Source organism: Centruroides sculpturatus, unplaced genomic scaffold (assembly GCF_000671375.1).
Source record: "Centruroides sculpturatus isolate CEXI.00-Female unplaced genomic scaffold, Cexi_2.0 scaffold492, whole genome shotgun sequence".
In the NCBI taxonomy this organism is placed as follows: domain Eukaryota; kingdom Metazoa; phylum Arthropoda; class Arachnida; order Scorpiones; family Buthidae; genus Centruroides; species Centruroides sculpturatus.
Window position 1 is genome coordinate 80,182 of NW_019385105.1, and position 16,626 is coordinate 96,807.

At 21.2% G+C, this 16,626-nt stretch overlaps 1 protein-coding gene across 1 annotated transcript in view; it reads left to right on the forward strand.

The window, feature by feature from the left end:
• Window positions 1–4,732, forward strand: part of LOC111634781 — a 66,541-nt gene extending 61,809 nt beyond the window's left edge. Inside the window, exon 2 of the mRNA XM_023379618.1 lies at window positions 3,723–4,732. Coding sequence (XP_023235386.1) covers window positions 3,799–4,551 — 753 coding nt within the window. The 5' untranslated portion in view covers window positions 3,723–3,798 and the 3' untranslated portion in view covers window positions 4,552–4,732. The remainder of the gene's footprint in view (window positions 1–3,722) is intronic.
• The last annotated feature ends 11,894 nt before the right edge of the window (window positions 4,733–16,626 follow it).

Here is a 16,626-nt window from a genome sequence, read left to right on the forward strand (position 1 = left end):
CATCTGTTATTAAGTTTTATTTTCAAACATTTTATATTATTAATTATTATAAAACGGCAAAAAGCTTTATTTTGAGAGTAAAAATGAGTTTTATAAAAAGAATTTTAACTACTAATAACGAGTAAAATCCCCACTAAGTCCGACTCCACTCTAGATATGACACGCGACATATGACCTCCGGTATCTTCCCATCCCGTCGACCTTTAACCACTAAAATTTAGAATCATGAATGCCCGTAATACGTAAACTTCCCCGTAAAATTCCAGGAATTTTTGACAAAAAAAACAGGAGTTATTAATCTTCAACCCGCACTAACATCCATACATACAGAAAAAATTCCCGATAATTTTTATGCATTTTTAGACGTTTCAAAATCTTCTGATTCCAAAAATGTATAAATCTTGGGGGGTCAGTTTTTGATCGATCGTCATACTCTTCCTGTTATATATAAAAGACTAGAAAGTAAAAATACGGTTTAAGAAATACATAAGAACGTCTACACATCTGCTACGATATGAGGCTACATGTATTAAATATACATGTTTAATTATAATATTTTATTCGCCTCGTCGTTTGTTTATTATATGATACACTCTCTATTGTATAAAAAACAATCGACAATACAATAATAAGTTTTAGTTTTCTTTATATATAAGCTATAATGAATGCGAATCTATTAGACTCCTGTTCGTTGTAGACAGAATCATTACAGTAAAGCATCTCTTATTGATTATTTACACTTTATAGAAAGACCAAGTCTAGTTCCTCTAACAAGAAGTCATTCAATCTTTAAAAGAGGAAGAAAAAATAATTCTTGTAGAGGAAATCGTGCTGAATAGAAGGGATATTCATGTAGAGAATCTTTTGTTGCACAAGGCATTCTCCTTGGAATTCTTATATCTACATTTTACCACGAGAAAGAGTGAAAGGATAAAAATTTCTCTATTATTAAATAACTTATTTTAGAAAAGAATAAATTATTAATTAAATTGTTTTATTTTTCAACTAAATTTTACTTGATATCTATGAAAATTGAGAGGGAGGAAAAAAAATCTAATTTTCTATCCTCTTCCAAAGGGGGAGAAAGTTTAATTAAGTAGCAATAGCAAGATAATTCTGATCTGTTTAATTACTTCTTTCTTTACACTTTTATAAAAAAAAAATAATTTTTTAAAAAGTTAAGAAGATTTTTAATTTTAAAATAGGTATTTTACTGTTAATGATATAATTAGTTTAATTAACAAAAAATNTTTACAGTTAAAAAAATTATTTTTTTATTTATAATTTGAAAATAATGTATTAATATGTAATAATAGTAGTAATTATATTTACAGCCGAACCTCTAATAAAGGCCACTCTGAATGGCGGCCATTTTTCCAGGAACGTTTTTTTTCTAAGAAGCATACAAAATAACCTCCATACAACACCCATTTTTATGTTCTCGTCAGTGGCCGTTGTTCAGAGGTTTCATTTTATTAATAATTATAATTACTATATTACTTTATATTTAGAAAATTTTAAAATTTTCAATTTTAGAATTTTTCAATCCAAAAATTTAGGAATTTTTTTTTTTTTGTATGTATGGATGTTACTGTATGGAAGAACGATTTTATTCACCAACTTTAAAGCTTAATAACTCTTGTGCCTTTTGTCGAAAATTTCTGAAATTTTGCAAGGAAGTTTGTGTATTAGAGGGAAACGTTTCTAGAAATTTTCAGGAAAATCGAAGTGTTAGTTCGGGAGATATGGCTCCCACCCCTCAATATTTCAAAAAGCTTCCGTGTTATGAATTTGTCTTACTCGTACAAATGTTTACTTTAATAAAAATAAAAATTAAAAAAAAAACATGCCGGAAAAGTCTCGCAACAATGCTGCCAGCTTTTATTATTAAAGTTTTATAAAAATTTTTAATACTCTTTTATTATATCAGTTCTGAATGGCCATTAAAACTCTTTATTTTTGCTTTAAGTACATAACAAGTTTACTTGAAAATTGATAGATGAAATAAATGGTAGAAGCATTTTTTTTTCTTTTTTATTTCAGTCTTATTTATCGCTAGAACAATCTTTCACGTTACAGTTGATCGACTACATGAAATTGATATTTCTCTATCCAAAACGACAGAGAGAGAGAAGGAGATGGAGAGAATATTTCCTTCATTCGATCAATTTTTTGCTTTGCTTGACACTTTTATGAAATACAAAACTCGTCACCTGTTACTTCATTACTTCTTCTTAATCCTTGTTAATTATTTATTTATAAAATCGATAACTCGAATTAACTTCTTTAACTCGAATCGAAAAATCAATATATCGAGTGTAAATAATACAAATAACATTCGAACTGGTGTTATTCCATAAACTAAAGTAGACTTTTAATGAAGAAAATATCAAATTCTGCAGATTTTCATTTGATTTTTCAGGTAAATTCTGTGTTGATGCTTCCAATCGTCTCATATTTTAATTTTTTTTTTTTCCTCGGCACTTTTACTTTCCTGGCTGTTACAGCATAATATTGTAATCCTGTCACATCTGACCCTCCGGGTTTTTGAAATCTCGACGTTTTGAGACTTCCTGAACCCAAAAAAATGGTCAGAAAACTGATATCCGGGCTGGTGTGTGTGTTTGTGTGTGTGTGTGTATGTGTGTTGACATTTATTTCGTTTAATATCTCAGAATGGTGTAATGATTAAGAAACTAAATCTGGCATGGTAATTTGTATTTAATAAGCATTGACGCTATTAAATTTTGGATGTTAAAGGTCAGGATGGTGGGAAAATAAGATGGATCAATGCCATATCTCGAGTAGGGTCGGACTTAACAAAAATTTTACTCGTTATTTGCATTTGTAATTTTTTTAAAAAATCATCTCTTCTCTCAAAATTAAGTTTTTTGCCTTTTTATTATAATTAATAATATAAAAGTTATTNTATATTTTAGTAAATAAAATTATATTAAGTTATGAATAAATAAATACTTTCTTTTAATTAAAATTTCTACAGTTATTTAAATACTTATGACTAATCTAAAATAATTTATATTTTGATAAATTTAATGTTTATATTCTTATATTTTAAATTAATTTACGTGTATTATATCAAAATAAACTTTTAAAGAGAAAAAAATAGAAAGGAAAGTATGCAAAATTATTATTATGAACATAGGCAGTCCTCTGCAATATAAAATAAAATTATATTTAATTTGAAATATATGTTAACGAATGATTGGTTGAATGTAATCGCTTCGACCAATCTTCGTTAAGAATTGATTTTACCCAACGATGGTTGTTTATCGATGAATTACTGCGATTTATATTGAAGAAATATTGATGAAAGAACAATTTTTAACCAATTATAATTAAGATGTGTTTAAATTAATTCATTGCTTAAATTTTAAGGACAAAAGAAATTATTATAGGCAAACTTTTTTTAATTATTACGAAATATTTATATTGTATAAAGATATGAAGTGAAAAATCATGCACTCACCTCAGAAAAAAGTATACTTCAATCATATGCCAAGCTTGANGTGATAGTTTAAGCATTTTTACATGGGTTTTACTATGTTTTAATTATGTTTAAGGATCGTTTAGTACTGTACATTGAGTTTACATTATAACGCATCACACCTTTTTTTCTTTTCAAAAATCCGGCAACGAGTTGCTTAACTTTCCCGGCGACATTTCATGGCGCCATCTGTTATAAAATTTTAACTTTATTCCAGAGCTTCTGCAAAGTGCTTCAGCACAGCTTCTCTCAGTCTATCTTCGGTTTCACATGCAAATCAACGAAACTATGCTATGTCTGGCCAGAACAGAACGGAAATTGCACGAGAATCGAGAACTCCAAAGCCTCAATATACATTTGTGCGTCGTCCCCAAGTCATCAGAATGAGAGATTTAAGTCCGGCATCAAGGGCTCGAGTTGCAGCAGAATATTACCAGACATACGACGTTATGACCGGAGTAAGAATTGCAGCTACTCTTGGTGGTCTGATAACACTGTTTGCCTTATTCCTGTTCTATAAAAGTAGATGTAAGCCAGAACGCCCAATACCTCGTATTGATCTGGACGAAATCATCAGTAGGACTTACTCGGACACGAGTAGTAATAGTTCGGATACGAATTCGCCCATACCAGCGGAGCATGGAGGATTTGCGCCACCTCCAACCCCGAATCTAAGCGAGCCTGATAAATTTCGTAAAAATACTTTATCAGTTACACTCAGTGGGTCATCTACGTCACGTGAAATACCGTCTACGTCACAGATATCATCGGAAATAGTTCGACCATCGTCCGGTCACGGTATTAAAACAAAATTAATTCGTAATGGCAGCCGACAAAGCAATTATAGTATCGCTTCTGGTTCTAGCTCAAGTCCTACAAGTGCCAAATCCTCTTGTTCCTCGCCAGATGCCATCGTTGTTGAACGCGATAGTATAGCTTCTTCGTCTTCTGTAATTGTTGGACGTACTTCTAGCAGCATCCCCCCTTTTATTCCCCACATGGTGGTTGTAAAGTGCCACGGAGATAAAGTAGTTGTTAGTCGATAAATTACCATGTTACCGAAGCGTTAGTCGTCTCCAGAAGTCCAAAAACAAAAAAAATTACACACATAAAATAAATAAAAAAGAAATGGTTCTAATTGTTTTAGTGTTTTATGTGGAAAGACTTTTTATGTTGTCAATTGATGGCAAGAAAAAAAAAACAAGAGAACAATTTGTTAAATGTCAATGGGAATCGTCCATTTGTCTGTGTACATATTCGATATACAACAAACTCAGGAAAATGCAAATTAAACAATAAAAATAAAATAATAAAAATAATAATTATATTACATAAATTAATATAACATAATTTAATTTCGATAAGATCTCATATTAGTTATAATTAAATAATAATAATAGAAAATTAAGCTATAACATTTTAAATCGTTATACAATTTTTTTATAATATTTATTATATGTTTTCTTATAATATACGTATACATATGATTGAATGAATGAATCTGTGAATCAAAATAATGTTGAATTATCTCCCCAAAGAGCTTCGTAAAAATATTTTTTATGAAATAAATAATAACAATAATAATAATAATAATAATAGAACTANTCTATCTATTTTAAAGAATTCTTGCTAATGACATTTACTAAAAGCTAATTTTCTGTCAGGTACTTTAAATAAGATTAAAATCCTTTTCTTTCCTCCCCCAATTTTTTTTCAAGTAGTTTGGTATTATAATAAAATGTTAAACACTAATGACCAGGCTTTCAAATAAAATTGGATTTTCTAAAGAAAAAAAATTAAAGAAAAAAATGGAGTATACTGTTAAGAAATTCTCCTTGGGGCTTACAGGTTAATATACTTTGTAGTTGAACACAGGAGGAAATGGCAACGAAAGAAAAATGGCGTACGTGTCAAGTAAAGTCAGATCAGATATCAGATGATAAACACGGCAGAAAACTGAGCATTTTTTAGTCGATTTAGCAATAATAATATCGATGCCCATTCCCAATGGTATTCTTATGTAAATGGAAACTTGGAAAACTTGATTTCTTTCTCGCCTCCAGTAATCGTGATATTGAAGAAATATTTTTCAGAATTGCATTTTCCCTCCCTCCCCTCCTCCCCTTTTTTGAAAATAGTTTAGATTTATATATATATAGGCCAGGACTACATTGAGGCCCTAAGATGTTATACGAGACTTTTCACGTATACAAGATGGCCTAAAAGTCAGTTAACTTGAAGTATTATATATATATATAAGCTATACAGAGGTCAAGTGTGTTTTGAGGGTCTGAGATGTTGCACGAGACGGTGGTCGAGTAAATGAAACCACCGAACACTGATAGTTTGGTCGTGGGTTCGTGCCTCGCCAAGTACTAGCACGTGGAGTTTTCCGGATTTTCTTCACCTTTAGTATGTGTAAATGTAACCCCGATGGCAGCCCAAATATCAGTTAACCGTGTGAAAAGCTTGAACGATCTATCAAAGAATTTAAAAAGAAAAAATTATCATTTCATTTCTTAACAATTATAAATTCGTAAACCAGACAAGAAATACGCCATTTTAAACAGTAAATTTGTAATTAAATATTTTAAATGATACAATAATTTAGTATTAACTGTGGTAAACTGACTTTTGGGCCACCCTGTATGAGCAGAGTGGCTCAATTTATATTTTAGGAAATGCAATTTAGATTTTATAATGCTTAATTGATTATTGGGCCACCCTGAATATGTTAAATATAAAAGTAATTTAGCTTAAATTTTATTTTATTTTTCCTTTATTAAATTAGCCTGTTGTCTTCAAATCAATTTATTTTTTTGTTTATTTTAATGAAAATATCGAAATTTTTTCGAGCGGAAACACTCAAAAAGTTAAGATATTTCTAATTATCAACATTATTATTTATGCCAGAATAGTTTCTGTTCGTAAATTATTTTCCTTTTAAGTATAATTCATTATCGAGATAAGTGTAATTTAAATTAATTCAATAAATTAAGTTAAATAAAAATTAATTTTGTAAATTTTGATAATGTAGTTGAGTGGTTTGTCTCTTATATTTTTTTATTTCATTTTTTATAATTTAAAAGTAGTTTATTTATATATTTTATTAATTAAGTTAGAATATATATTTCTTACATTTTTATTAATTTAATTAACTTCTTTTATAGTTGACTCAGCATCACTAATAATGGCTCTTGTTTGATATAATTGAGTCATAGATGCTTCTTAATTCTCTCAATTTCACTCTTTCTTGTGAAATTCTATATAAATATTAGAATTGTTATTCATATTTTAATTATATATAATTAAATAATAACTTTATTTAGCAATTTTAATATTCAATTAACTAATTGGATTGTTTTTTTTTAACCAAGAAAACTGTTTTATCTTCTATTTCTTGACGGTTTCTGGTATCTTTATCAATTGTTTTCTCGGTTCTTATATATAATAAAGAGAAAGAATGACAATCTGTCAAAAAATTATCCCCAATAATTTTATATATTTGATTCAGGGGACCTTGAAACGTCTAGAAATACAGAATATTTGGATTTTTTTTTTCCTGTGTAAAGATGTTAGTGTGTGGGGAATGATTTTTCCTCCCAAATTTGAAGCTTAATAACTCCTGTACCCTTTGTCAAAAATTTCTGAAATTTTACAGGGAGGTCTATGTATTAGGAACACTGATGCTGTTAAATTTTGGTGGTTAAAGGTCGAAGGTGCGGGGAGATATAGGTGTCATGTGTCATATCTCAATAGGATCGAACTTAATTAATATTTTACTCGTTATTAACATTTACAATTTTTTTTCAAATAAAGCACATTTCTACCCTCAAAGTTAATCTTTTTCTCATTTTATAATATAGTAACTAATAATATAAAACCTAACAGATGGCACCATACACAGTTTTATCGGGAAAGTTACTCAACCTATTGGTGGATTTTTAAATTGTTGTAAATTCGTTTTCCGAAGAATATTTACTAAAGAAAATCAGAGAAACTCATCAAATTTAATTATTTTTTCTGTAGTAAAACATTCTTTATCATTAGAAATGGTAATTTCCGTTTCTTTTTCGATGTCTTTCCGACATTCAAGTTGTCATTGGTGTCAATATTGATGGTGACATCGATCTGTTGAACTCCACGGGTGTAGTGGAATGCCACTCAACTAAAATTCTCCCAATAAATTATTATCTTTAGTCATTGCTCTTTCACCCTGGAGTATCTGAATCAATAAATTCGATTGATTGTTTGAATGTATACTGAATACCTGAGATTGTTTGCAAGGTATGGTTGTGTTACGTTTAATCAGCTCGGTCATTACTCCTTCTGTTTCTAATCCGGAAAGATAATGGGGTTACATCCAATAAGAGCAAATCTTGTACTTTGTCAGATTTATCACGGTGTAAAATTGCTGCCTGGAATTTTTAAACCATTCACTAAAATTTGTTTTATCTGATTATAAATAAGGTTTAAAATCGACTTTTTATCTGAACGACTGTACTGTAAGCAACTACTTCATCAAGGTTAATGCTCTTGTTTTAATTTTTCTACATTGAAGTAATGAAGAAATTTTTTAGAATTCGAGTCGAGACAGTCATTAGTTTAATATCTTGATGTTTTCTCTACTCAATTTTACATTGTTTAATATATTTTCGATGGGTTTTAAGAAGTAAATCAGCATTCAGTCTCTCGAGAAATCAATGTTTTCAAACAATTATCTATTTCTGGAATATAAAATAACTAAAAGATTGATTTAATTTAATTCTTTTTTTATATTTTATGTCTTAATCATCAAGCTTAAGTCGTAGAAGATAATGTCCTCCTTGTCCTTTCATACGAACTTCTCAATCGTCTTACGATCTTCTTATTAGTCGATAAATCTTTTTTGTGCTCTCGTTTAAATTCCTGAACGAAGTAGTTAACTAGAAGATTATCGAAATCTTCTCCTTCTGAACACGTTTATCAGCTGAAATCAACTTTAAACACCTTTACCAATGACTAAACTAGAAATACAAAAATGAGTTGCATAACTTTCCCGGCAAAAAAGTTTAAGTTGTTTGTGGCTCCATCTGTTATGAGACTTTTTTTAATTTATATTATTAATTATTATAAAATAGCCAAATCTTAATTTTGAGGGTAGAGATGGGTTTTACAATATATTGTAAACGCTAATAACGATAAAATCTTCACCAAGTCCAAACCCACTCAAATATGACACATGTTCACTCTCTATCTCCCCACCCCTTGACCTTTAACCACCAAAATTTTATTGCATTCATGCCCCTAAAACACGGACCTCTCTGCAAAATTTCATGAATTTTCGACAGTAGAAACTGGAGTTATTAAGTTTCAAAGTGGGTAAACAAAACCGTGCTCCCATACACACACTAACATCCATATATACAGAAAACCCCCGAAATATTTTTATATTTTTGCACGTTTGGAGGTCCTCTGAGTCCAAAAATGTAGAAATCATGAGGTCATTTTTTCACCGAGTGCCATACTTTCTCTCTACTTTATGTAAGAGTCAGGAAAACAATATATTGAAAGTTCCTCCCTGCAAATCAATGCTGAAAATAATTTTCTTTATGTTGTAACAAATAAACATATCATTAAAGAAACTAAAAATAACAACCATTAAAGAAATTTGTCCTCATTTAATTTTTTTTATTTATCAATTGCTGCAGCTGTTGAGTCGTTAATAATTCTAAACACATAGAATCTTGCTACAGTTGCTGCATCTTTAGTAGTTCGCCTTTTGAATCGTTGAAATCAGCTGATAATGTAATTACTACATCAGTGAATGTTCTTCTCGAATATGTTTCAGCTGTTTCTTTTATTTAGATAAATCCATTAGAAGAAACTGCTTCTGGAGAAGAAATTTCTTAATTTTTCTCTTCGAATAAAGCAAAACTTAAGAAATTTCCTAACGCAATTTTCATTAATTAAGATAATGATCAGGCGATCATTAACCAGAAAAATACTAGAAAATTACCAAAATAATGGCAGAGAAAACGCATTACTTCAATAAAATAATACAGATAAAAGGTACACAGCAGCCAAAATAATGTTAGAAAATAATCAGAATAATACCAAAAACTTGCGACACTAATATCAGGAATGTACTAAAAAAGATCTAACTAATGCCAAAAATACCAGAAAATAACCAAAATAATTCTAGAGAAAATGCATTACGTAGCTAAGATAATATCAGATAAAGGCTATACAACAGCCAAAATAATGTCAGAAAATAGTCAGAATAATACCAAAAACTAGCCAAACTGATACTAGGAAAGTGCTAAAAAGAGATGTAAACTAATACTAGAAAAATACCAGAGAGTAACCAAATACAGTAATACCAATAACAGGATTTAATTCTTTGTACTGATTATATTGAAGCATTATTAAATTGTCTATCAATAAAATGGCATATTAAAAATGTTCATAACTAAAATAAATAAAATGTTCATAATCAATAAACAATGAAATATTTGACTAGATATCTTGCTTTATAAAGTAAGTATATTAAACAATATATACTGTAATACTCAAAATATGTGTGTATGTATGTATTACATGTTAGAAAAAATCCTTTTTCTAACAAACCTAATACATACAAACACATTTGAAATTTTTAATAAGTAATATTACAGAAAATTCCCTCAATTTTTATTAGCTGTTTCTGTAACAAATTTCTTTATTTTTCTGTCTTATTTGCCATGCTATAAATTAAATGTTTACTACATACAACGCAATTGCCAACAATCATATTAAATGCTTTGCAATAAGGAAGTGATAGTTTAAGCATTTTTACATGGGTTTTACTATGTTTTAATTATGTTTAAGGATCGTTTAGTACTGTACATTGAGTTTACATTATAACGCATCACACCTTTTTTTCTTTTCAAAAATCCGGCAACGAGTTGCTTAACTTTCCCGGCAACGTTTGAAACTAAGCTTGGCGCCATCTGTTATAAAAATTTATTTTAAAATNTATATTTATGTAGTTATGATAATGATACAGGGTGGCCAAAAAGTCAGCTTACCGTTATAATTTCTGTCATGTTTAAATTATATATATATTTTTTAAATACGTTTCCATCATTCTGTAAGAGGAAAACGCATTGTTCTAAACTCATTTTTAGGGGTTAACAATGACTAATTTAGAAAGAAGTTCAACCCCTTTTAATCCTTCTCTTGCACAATAAAAATCAGAAATGGTATGTATCTTATAGATCGAGAAGAACTAAACTTCTACTTCTCACTTGTACAGTACAACGTACAGTGTTGTACACGCAAGAGGTAGAAGCCCAGTACAAAAAAAAAAGGACCAAAAATTTTAAGTCCAGGTACCTGTCCCTTCGATCTCTCTTGTACAAACTCATATCTTGTTTAAGATTCATAATCAGGAGTTATATCAAGAAGTCACGGTTAACTGACTTTTGGGCCATCCTGTATATTCCGCAGGGATGTTTGTAGAAGATACATTCGAGTAAATCTGAATGATTTTTAACATCAGCCAGAGTAAAAAACAACACAAAAACACACAAAAAAAAAATGTTTTTTATGTAAAATTTTTCGGATGGTATTTTGTATATGATTGTATATGATGTAAGAAAGATGTATAAATATCCCATATCCATAACAGAATGATTGTGTGTGGTTTTATTTTTATGTATTTGTCACAAAATTTAGATATTTTCTGATTGTTTAATGTTGCAGAAAACGGTTTTATGTTCAGTTGGCAGTTGCTCAAACGAAGAGGATTGCTATTAAAATAATACTTAAAATACTAAATAAAGCGCAAACAAAATCGTTATTTTTTCGTAAATATACCTGAATTAATTTTTAAGAGTAATTTTAAATAATATACTTAAAAATTAACGCTTACTTCTGCTTGCGATGCTAAAGAGCGCAAGTAGTCGCATCGCTCTAAACAAAACTATTTTTAAACTACAATACTTTATTTAATATTAAATATTAGAAATCAATTAAAAGTTTAATATTTACGAGCTTTCTATAGAGAAAAATTTAAAGTAAAAACGAAAATATTTATAAATCGCAACACATGTAATTATCAAAAAAACTATTTATTCAAACTTGTTTTTTCGTATAAATATTTAAAGTCGCAAGCGAGCGAAACTATTTACCGTTATATAAACAGTTTAATTATTTTTTTTATTTAGAAAACATTTTAAAAAATAAATTTAATAAATATTCTAATATTATCATCAGAAGTTAAATAACGTATCATCAGTATTACGAGTTGCATATTCTGATTGCGATGCGAAGCGAGCGCTGACGAGCGATCGGTCGCGTTGCTCTAAACATAAAAATATTATTTTTAGAAACTTTAAACGCGATTGTTTCACAGAAGAGGCACATATTTGGGTTACTTTAACTGTAACTAATTCTGGTGCATTTTATTTAGGCCTATTTACCATTTAAATAATAGAGAAAACATATTCTAGATTTTCTTCAATTTTTTTCTTGATGATTAATTAATTACTAATCAAAATGAAAAATAACAATAGCTGAACAACTACAGACTTAAGTTTTCATCATTAAAAACTTTAAAAAAAAATAATTTTTTATCACTTTAACTTGAATTTTTTATTAGAAAGTAATTTTTTCTAAAAANAAAAAAAAAAAAAAAAAAAAAAAAAAAAAAAAAAAAAAAAAAAAAAAAAAAAAAAAAAAAAAAAAAAAAAAAAAAAAAAAAAAAAAAAAAAAAAAAAAAAAAAAAAAAAAAAAAAAAAAAAAAAAAAAAAAAAAAAAAAAAAAAAAAAAAAAAAAAAAAAAAAAAAAAAAAAAAAAAAAAAAAAAAAAAAAAAAAAAAAAAAAAAAAAAAAAAAAAAAAAAAAAAAAAAAAAAAAAAAAAAAAAAAAAAAAAAAAAAAAAAAAAAAAAAAAAAAAAAAAAAAAAAAAAAAAAAAAAAAAAAAAAAAAAAAAAAAAAAAAAAAAAAAAAAAAAAAAAAAAAAAAAAAAAAAAAAAAAAAAAAAAAAAAAAAAAAAAAAAAAAAAAAAAAAAAAAAAAAAAAAAAAAAAAAAAAAAAAAAAAAAAAAAAAAAAAAAAAAAAAAAAAAAAAAAAAAAAAAAAAAAAAAAAAAAAAAAAAAAAAAAAAAAAAAAAAAAAAAAAAAAAAAAAAAAAAAAAAAAAAAAAAAAAAAAAAAAAAAAAAAAAAAAAAAAAAAAAAAAAAAAAAAAAAAAAAAAAAAAAAAAAAAAAAAAAAAAAAAAAAAAAAAAAAAAAAAAAAAAAAAAAAAAAAAAAAAAAAAAAAAAAAAAAAAAAAAAAAAAAAAAAAAAAAAAAAAAAAAAAAAAAAAAAAAAAAAAAAAAAAAAAAAAAAAAAAAAAAAAAAAAAAAAAAAAAAAAAAAAAAAAAAAAAAAAAAAAAAAAAAAAAAAAAAAAAAAAAAAAAAAAAAAAAAAAAAAAAAAAAAAAAAAAAAAAAAAAAAAAAAAAAAAAAAAAAAAAAAAAAAAAAAAAAAAAAAAAAAAAAAAAAAAAAAAAAAAAAAAAAAAAAAAAAAAAAAAAAAAAAAAAAAAAAAAAAAAAAAAAAAAAAAAAAAAAAAAAAAAAAAAAAAAAAAAAAAAAAAAAAAAAAAAAAAAAAAAAAAAAAAAAAAAAAAAAAAAAAAAAAAAAAAAAAAAAAAAAAAAAAAAAAAAAAAAAAAAAAAAAAAAAAAAAAAAAAAAAAAAAAAAAAAAAAAAAAAAAAAAAAAAAAAAAAAAAAAAAAAAAAAAAAAAAAAAAAAAAAAAAAAAAAAAAAAAAAAAAAAAAAAAAAAAAAAAAAAAAAAAAAAAAAAAAAAAAAAAAAAAAAAAAAAAAAAAAAAAAAAAAAAAAAAAAAAAAAAAAAAAAAAAAAAAAAAAAAAAAAAAAAAAAAAAAAAAAAAAAAAAAAAAAAAAAAAAAAAAAAAAAAAAAAAAAAAAAAAAAAAAAAAAAAAAAAAAAAAAAAAAAAAAAAAAAAAAAAAAAAAAAAAAAAAAAAAAAAAAAAAAAAAAAAAAAAAAAAAAAAAAAAAAAAAAAAAAAAAAAAAAAAAAAAAAAAAAAAAAAAAAAAAAAAAAAAAAAAAAAAAAAAAAAAAAAAAAAAAAAAAAAAAAAAAAAAAAAAAAAAAAAAAAAAAAAAAAAAAAAAAAAAAAAAAAAAAAAAAAAAAAAAAAAAAAAAAAAAAAAAAAAAAAAAAAAAAAAAAAAAAAAAAAAAAAAAAAAAAAAAAAAAAAAAAAAAAAAAAAAAAAAAAAAAAAAAAAAAAAAAAAAAAAAAAAAAAAAAAAAAAAAAAAAAAAAAAAAAAAAAAAAAAAAAAAAAAAAAAAAAAAAAAAAAAAAAAAAAAAAAAAAAAAAAAAAAAAAAAAAAAAAAAAAAAAAAAAAAAAAAAAAAAAAAAAAAAAAAAAAAAAAAAAAAAAAAAAAAAAAAAAAAAAAAAAAAAAAAAAAAAAAAAAAAAAAAAAAAAAAAAAAAAAAAAAAAAAAAAAAAAAAAAAAAAAAAAAAAAAAAAAAAAAAAAAAAAAAAAAAAAAAAAAAAAAAAAAAAAAAAAAAAAAAAAAAAAAAAAAAAAAAAAAAAAAAAAAAAAAAAAAAAAAAAAAAAAAAAAAAAAAAAAAAAAAAAAAAAAAAAAAAAAAAAAAAAAAAAAAAAAAAAAAAAAAAAAAAAAAAAAAAAAAAAAAAAAAAAAAAAAAAAAAAAAAAAAAAAAAAAAAAAAAAAAAAAAAAAAAAAAAAAAAAAAAAAAAAAAAAAAAAAAAAAAAAAAAAAAAAAAAAAAAAAAAAAAAAAAAAAAAAAAAAAAAAAAAAAAAAAAAAAAAAAAAAAAAAAAAAAAAAAAAAAAAAAAAAAAAAAAAAAAAAAAAAAAAAAAAAAAAAAAAAAAAAAAAAAAAAAAAAAAAAAAAAAAAAAAAAAAAAAAAAAAAAAAAAAAAAAAAAAAAAAAAAAAAAAAAAAAAAAAAAAAAAAAAAAAAAAAAAAAAAAAAAAAAAAAAAAAAAAAAAAAAAAAAAAAAAAAAAAAAAAAAAAAAAAAAAAAAAAAAAAAAAAAAAAAAAAAAAAAAAAAAAAAAAAAAAAAAAAAAAAAAAAAAAAAAAAAAAAAAAAAAAAAAAAAAAAAAAAAAAAAAAAAAAAAAAAAAAAAAAAAAAAAAAAAAAAAAAAAAAAAAAAAAAAAAAAAAAAAAAAAAAAAAAAAAAAAAAAAAAAAAAAAAAAAAAAAAAAAAAAAAAAAAAAAAAAAAAAAAAAAAAAAAAAAAAAAAAAAAAAAAAAAAAAAAAAAAAAAAAAAAAAAAAAAAAAAAAAAAAAAAAAAAAAAAAAAAAAAAAAAAAAAAAAAAAAAAAAAAAAAAAAAAAAAAAAAAAAAAAAAAAAAAAAAAAAAAAAAAAAAAAAAAAAAAAAAAAAAAAAAAAAAAAAAAAAAAAAAAAAAAAAAAAAAAAAAAAAAAAAAAAAAAAAAAAAAAAAAAAAAAAAAAAAAAAAAAAAAAAAAAAAAAAAAAAAAAAAAAAAAAAAAAAAAAAAAAAAAAAAAAAAAAAAAAAAAAAAAAAAAAAAAAAAAAAAAAAAAAAAAAAAAAAAAAAAAAAAAAAAAAAAAAAAAAAAAAAAAAAAAAAAAAAAAAAAAAAAAAAAAAAAAAAAAAAAAAAAAAAAAAAAAAAAAAAAAAAAAAAAAAAAAAAAAAAAAAAAAAAAAAAAAAAAAAAAAAAAAAAAAAAAAAAAAAAAAAAAAAAAAAAAAAAAAAAAAAAAAAAAAAAAAAAAAAAAAAAAAAAAAAAAAAAAAAAAAAAAAAAAAAAAAAAAAAAAAAAAAAAAAAAAAAAAAAAAAAAAAAAAAAAAAAAAAAAAAAAAAAAAAAAAAAAAAAAAAAAAAAAAAAAAAAAAAAAAAAAAAAAAAAAAAAAAAAAAAAAAAAAAAAAAAAAAAAAAAAAAAAAAAAAAAAAAAAAAAAAAAAAAAAAAAAAAAAAAAAAAAAAAAAAAAAAAAAAAAAAAAAAAAAAAAAAAAAAAAAAAAAAAAAAAAAAAAAAAAAAAAAAAAAAAAAAAAAAAAAAAAAAAAAAAAAAAAAAAAAAAAAAAAAAAAAAAAAAAAAAAAAAAAAAAAAAAAAAAAAAAAAAAAAAAAAAAAAAAAAAAAAAAAAAAAAAAAAAAAAAAAAAAAAAAAAAAAAAAAAAAAAAAAAAAAAAAAAAAAAAAAAAAAAAAAAAAAAAAAAAAAAAAAAAAAAAAAAAAAAAAAAAAAAAAAAAAAAAAAAAAAAAAAAAAAAAAAAAAAAAAAAAAAAAAAAAAAAAAAAAAAAAAAAAAAAAAAAAAAAAAAAAAAAAAAAAAAAAAAAAAAAAAAAAAAAAAAAAAAAAAAAAAAAAAAAAAAAAAAAAAAAAAAAAAAAAAAAAAAAAAAAAAAAAAAAAAAAAAAAAAAAAAAAAAAAAAAAAAAAAAAAAAAAAAAAAAAAAAAAAAAAAAAAAAAAAAAAAAAAAAAAAAAAAAAAAAAAAAAAAAAAAAAAAAAAAAAAAAAAAAAAAAAAAAAAAAAAAAAAAAAAAAAAAAAAAAAAAAAAAAAAAAAAAAAAAAAAAAAAAAAAAAAAAAAAAAAAAAAAAAAAAAAAAAAAAAAAAAAAAAAAAAAAAAAAAAAAAAAAAAAAAAAAAAAAAAAAAAAAAAAAAAAAAAAAAAAAAAAAAAAAAAAAAAAAAAAAAAAAAAAAAAAAAAAAAAAAAAAAAAAAAAAAAAAAAAAAAAAAAAAAAAAAAAAAAAAAAAAAAAAAAAAAAAAAAAAAAAAAAAAAAAAAAAAAAAAAAAAAAAAAAAAAAAAAAAAAAAAAAAAAAAAAAAAAAAAAAAAAAAAAAAAAAAAAAAAAAAAAAAAAAAAAAAAAAAAAAAAAAAAAAAAAAAAAAAAAAAAAAAAAAAAAAAAAAAAAAAAAAAAAAAAAAAAAAAAAAAAAAAAAAAAAAAAAAAAAAAAAAAAAAAAAAAAAAAAAAAAAAAAAAAAAAAAAAAAAAAAAAAAAAAAAAAAAAAAAAAAAAAAAAAAAAAAAAAAAAAAAAAAAAAAAAAAAAAAAAAAAAAAAAAAAAAAAAAAAAAAAAAAAAAAAAAAAAAAAAAAAAAAAAAAAAAAAAAAAAAAAAAAAAAAAAAAAAAAAAAAAAAAAAAAAAAAAAAAAAAAA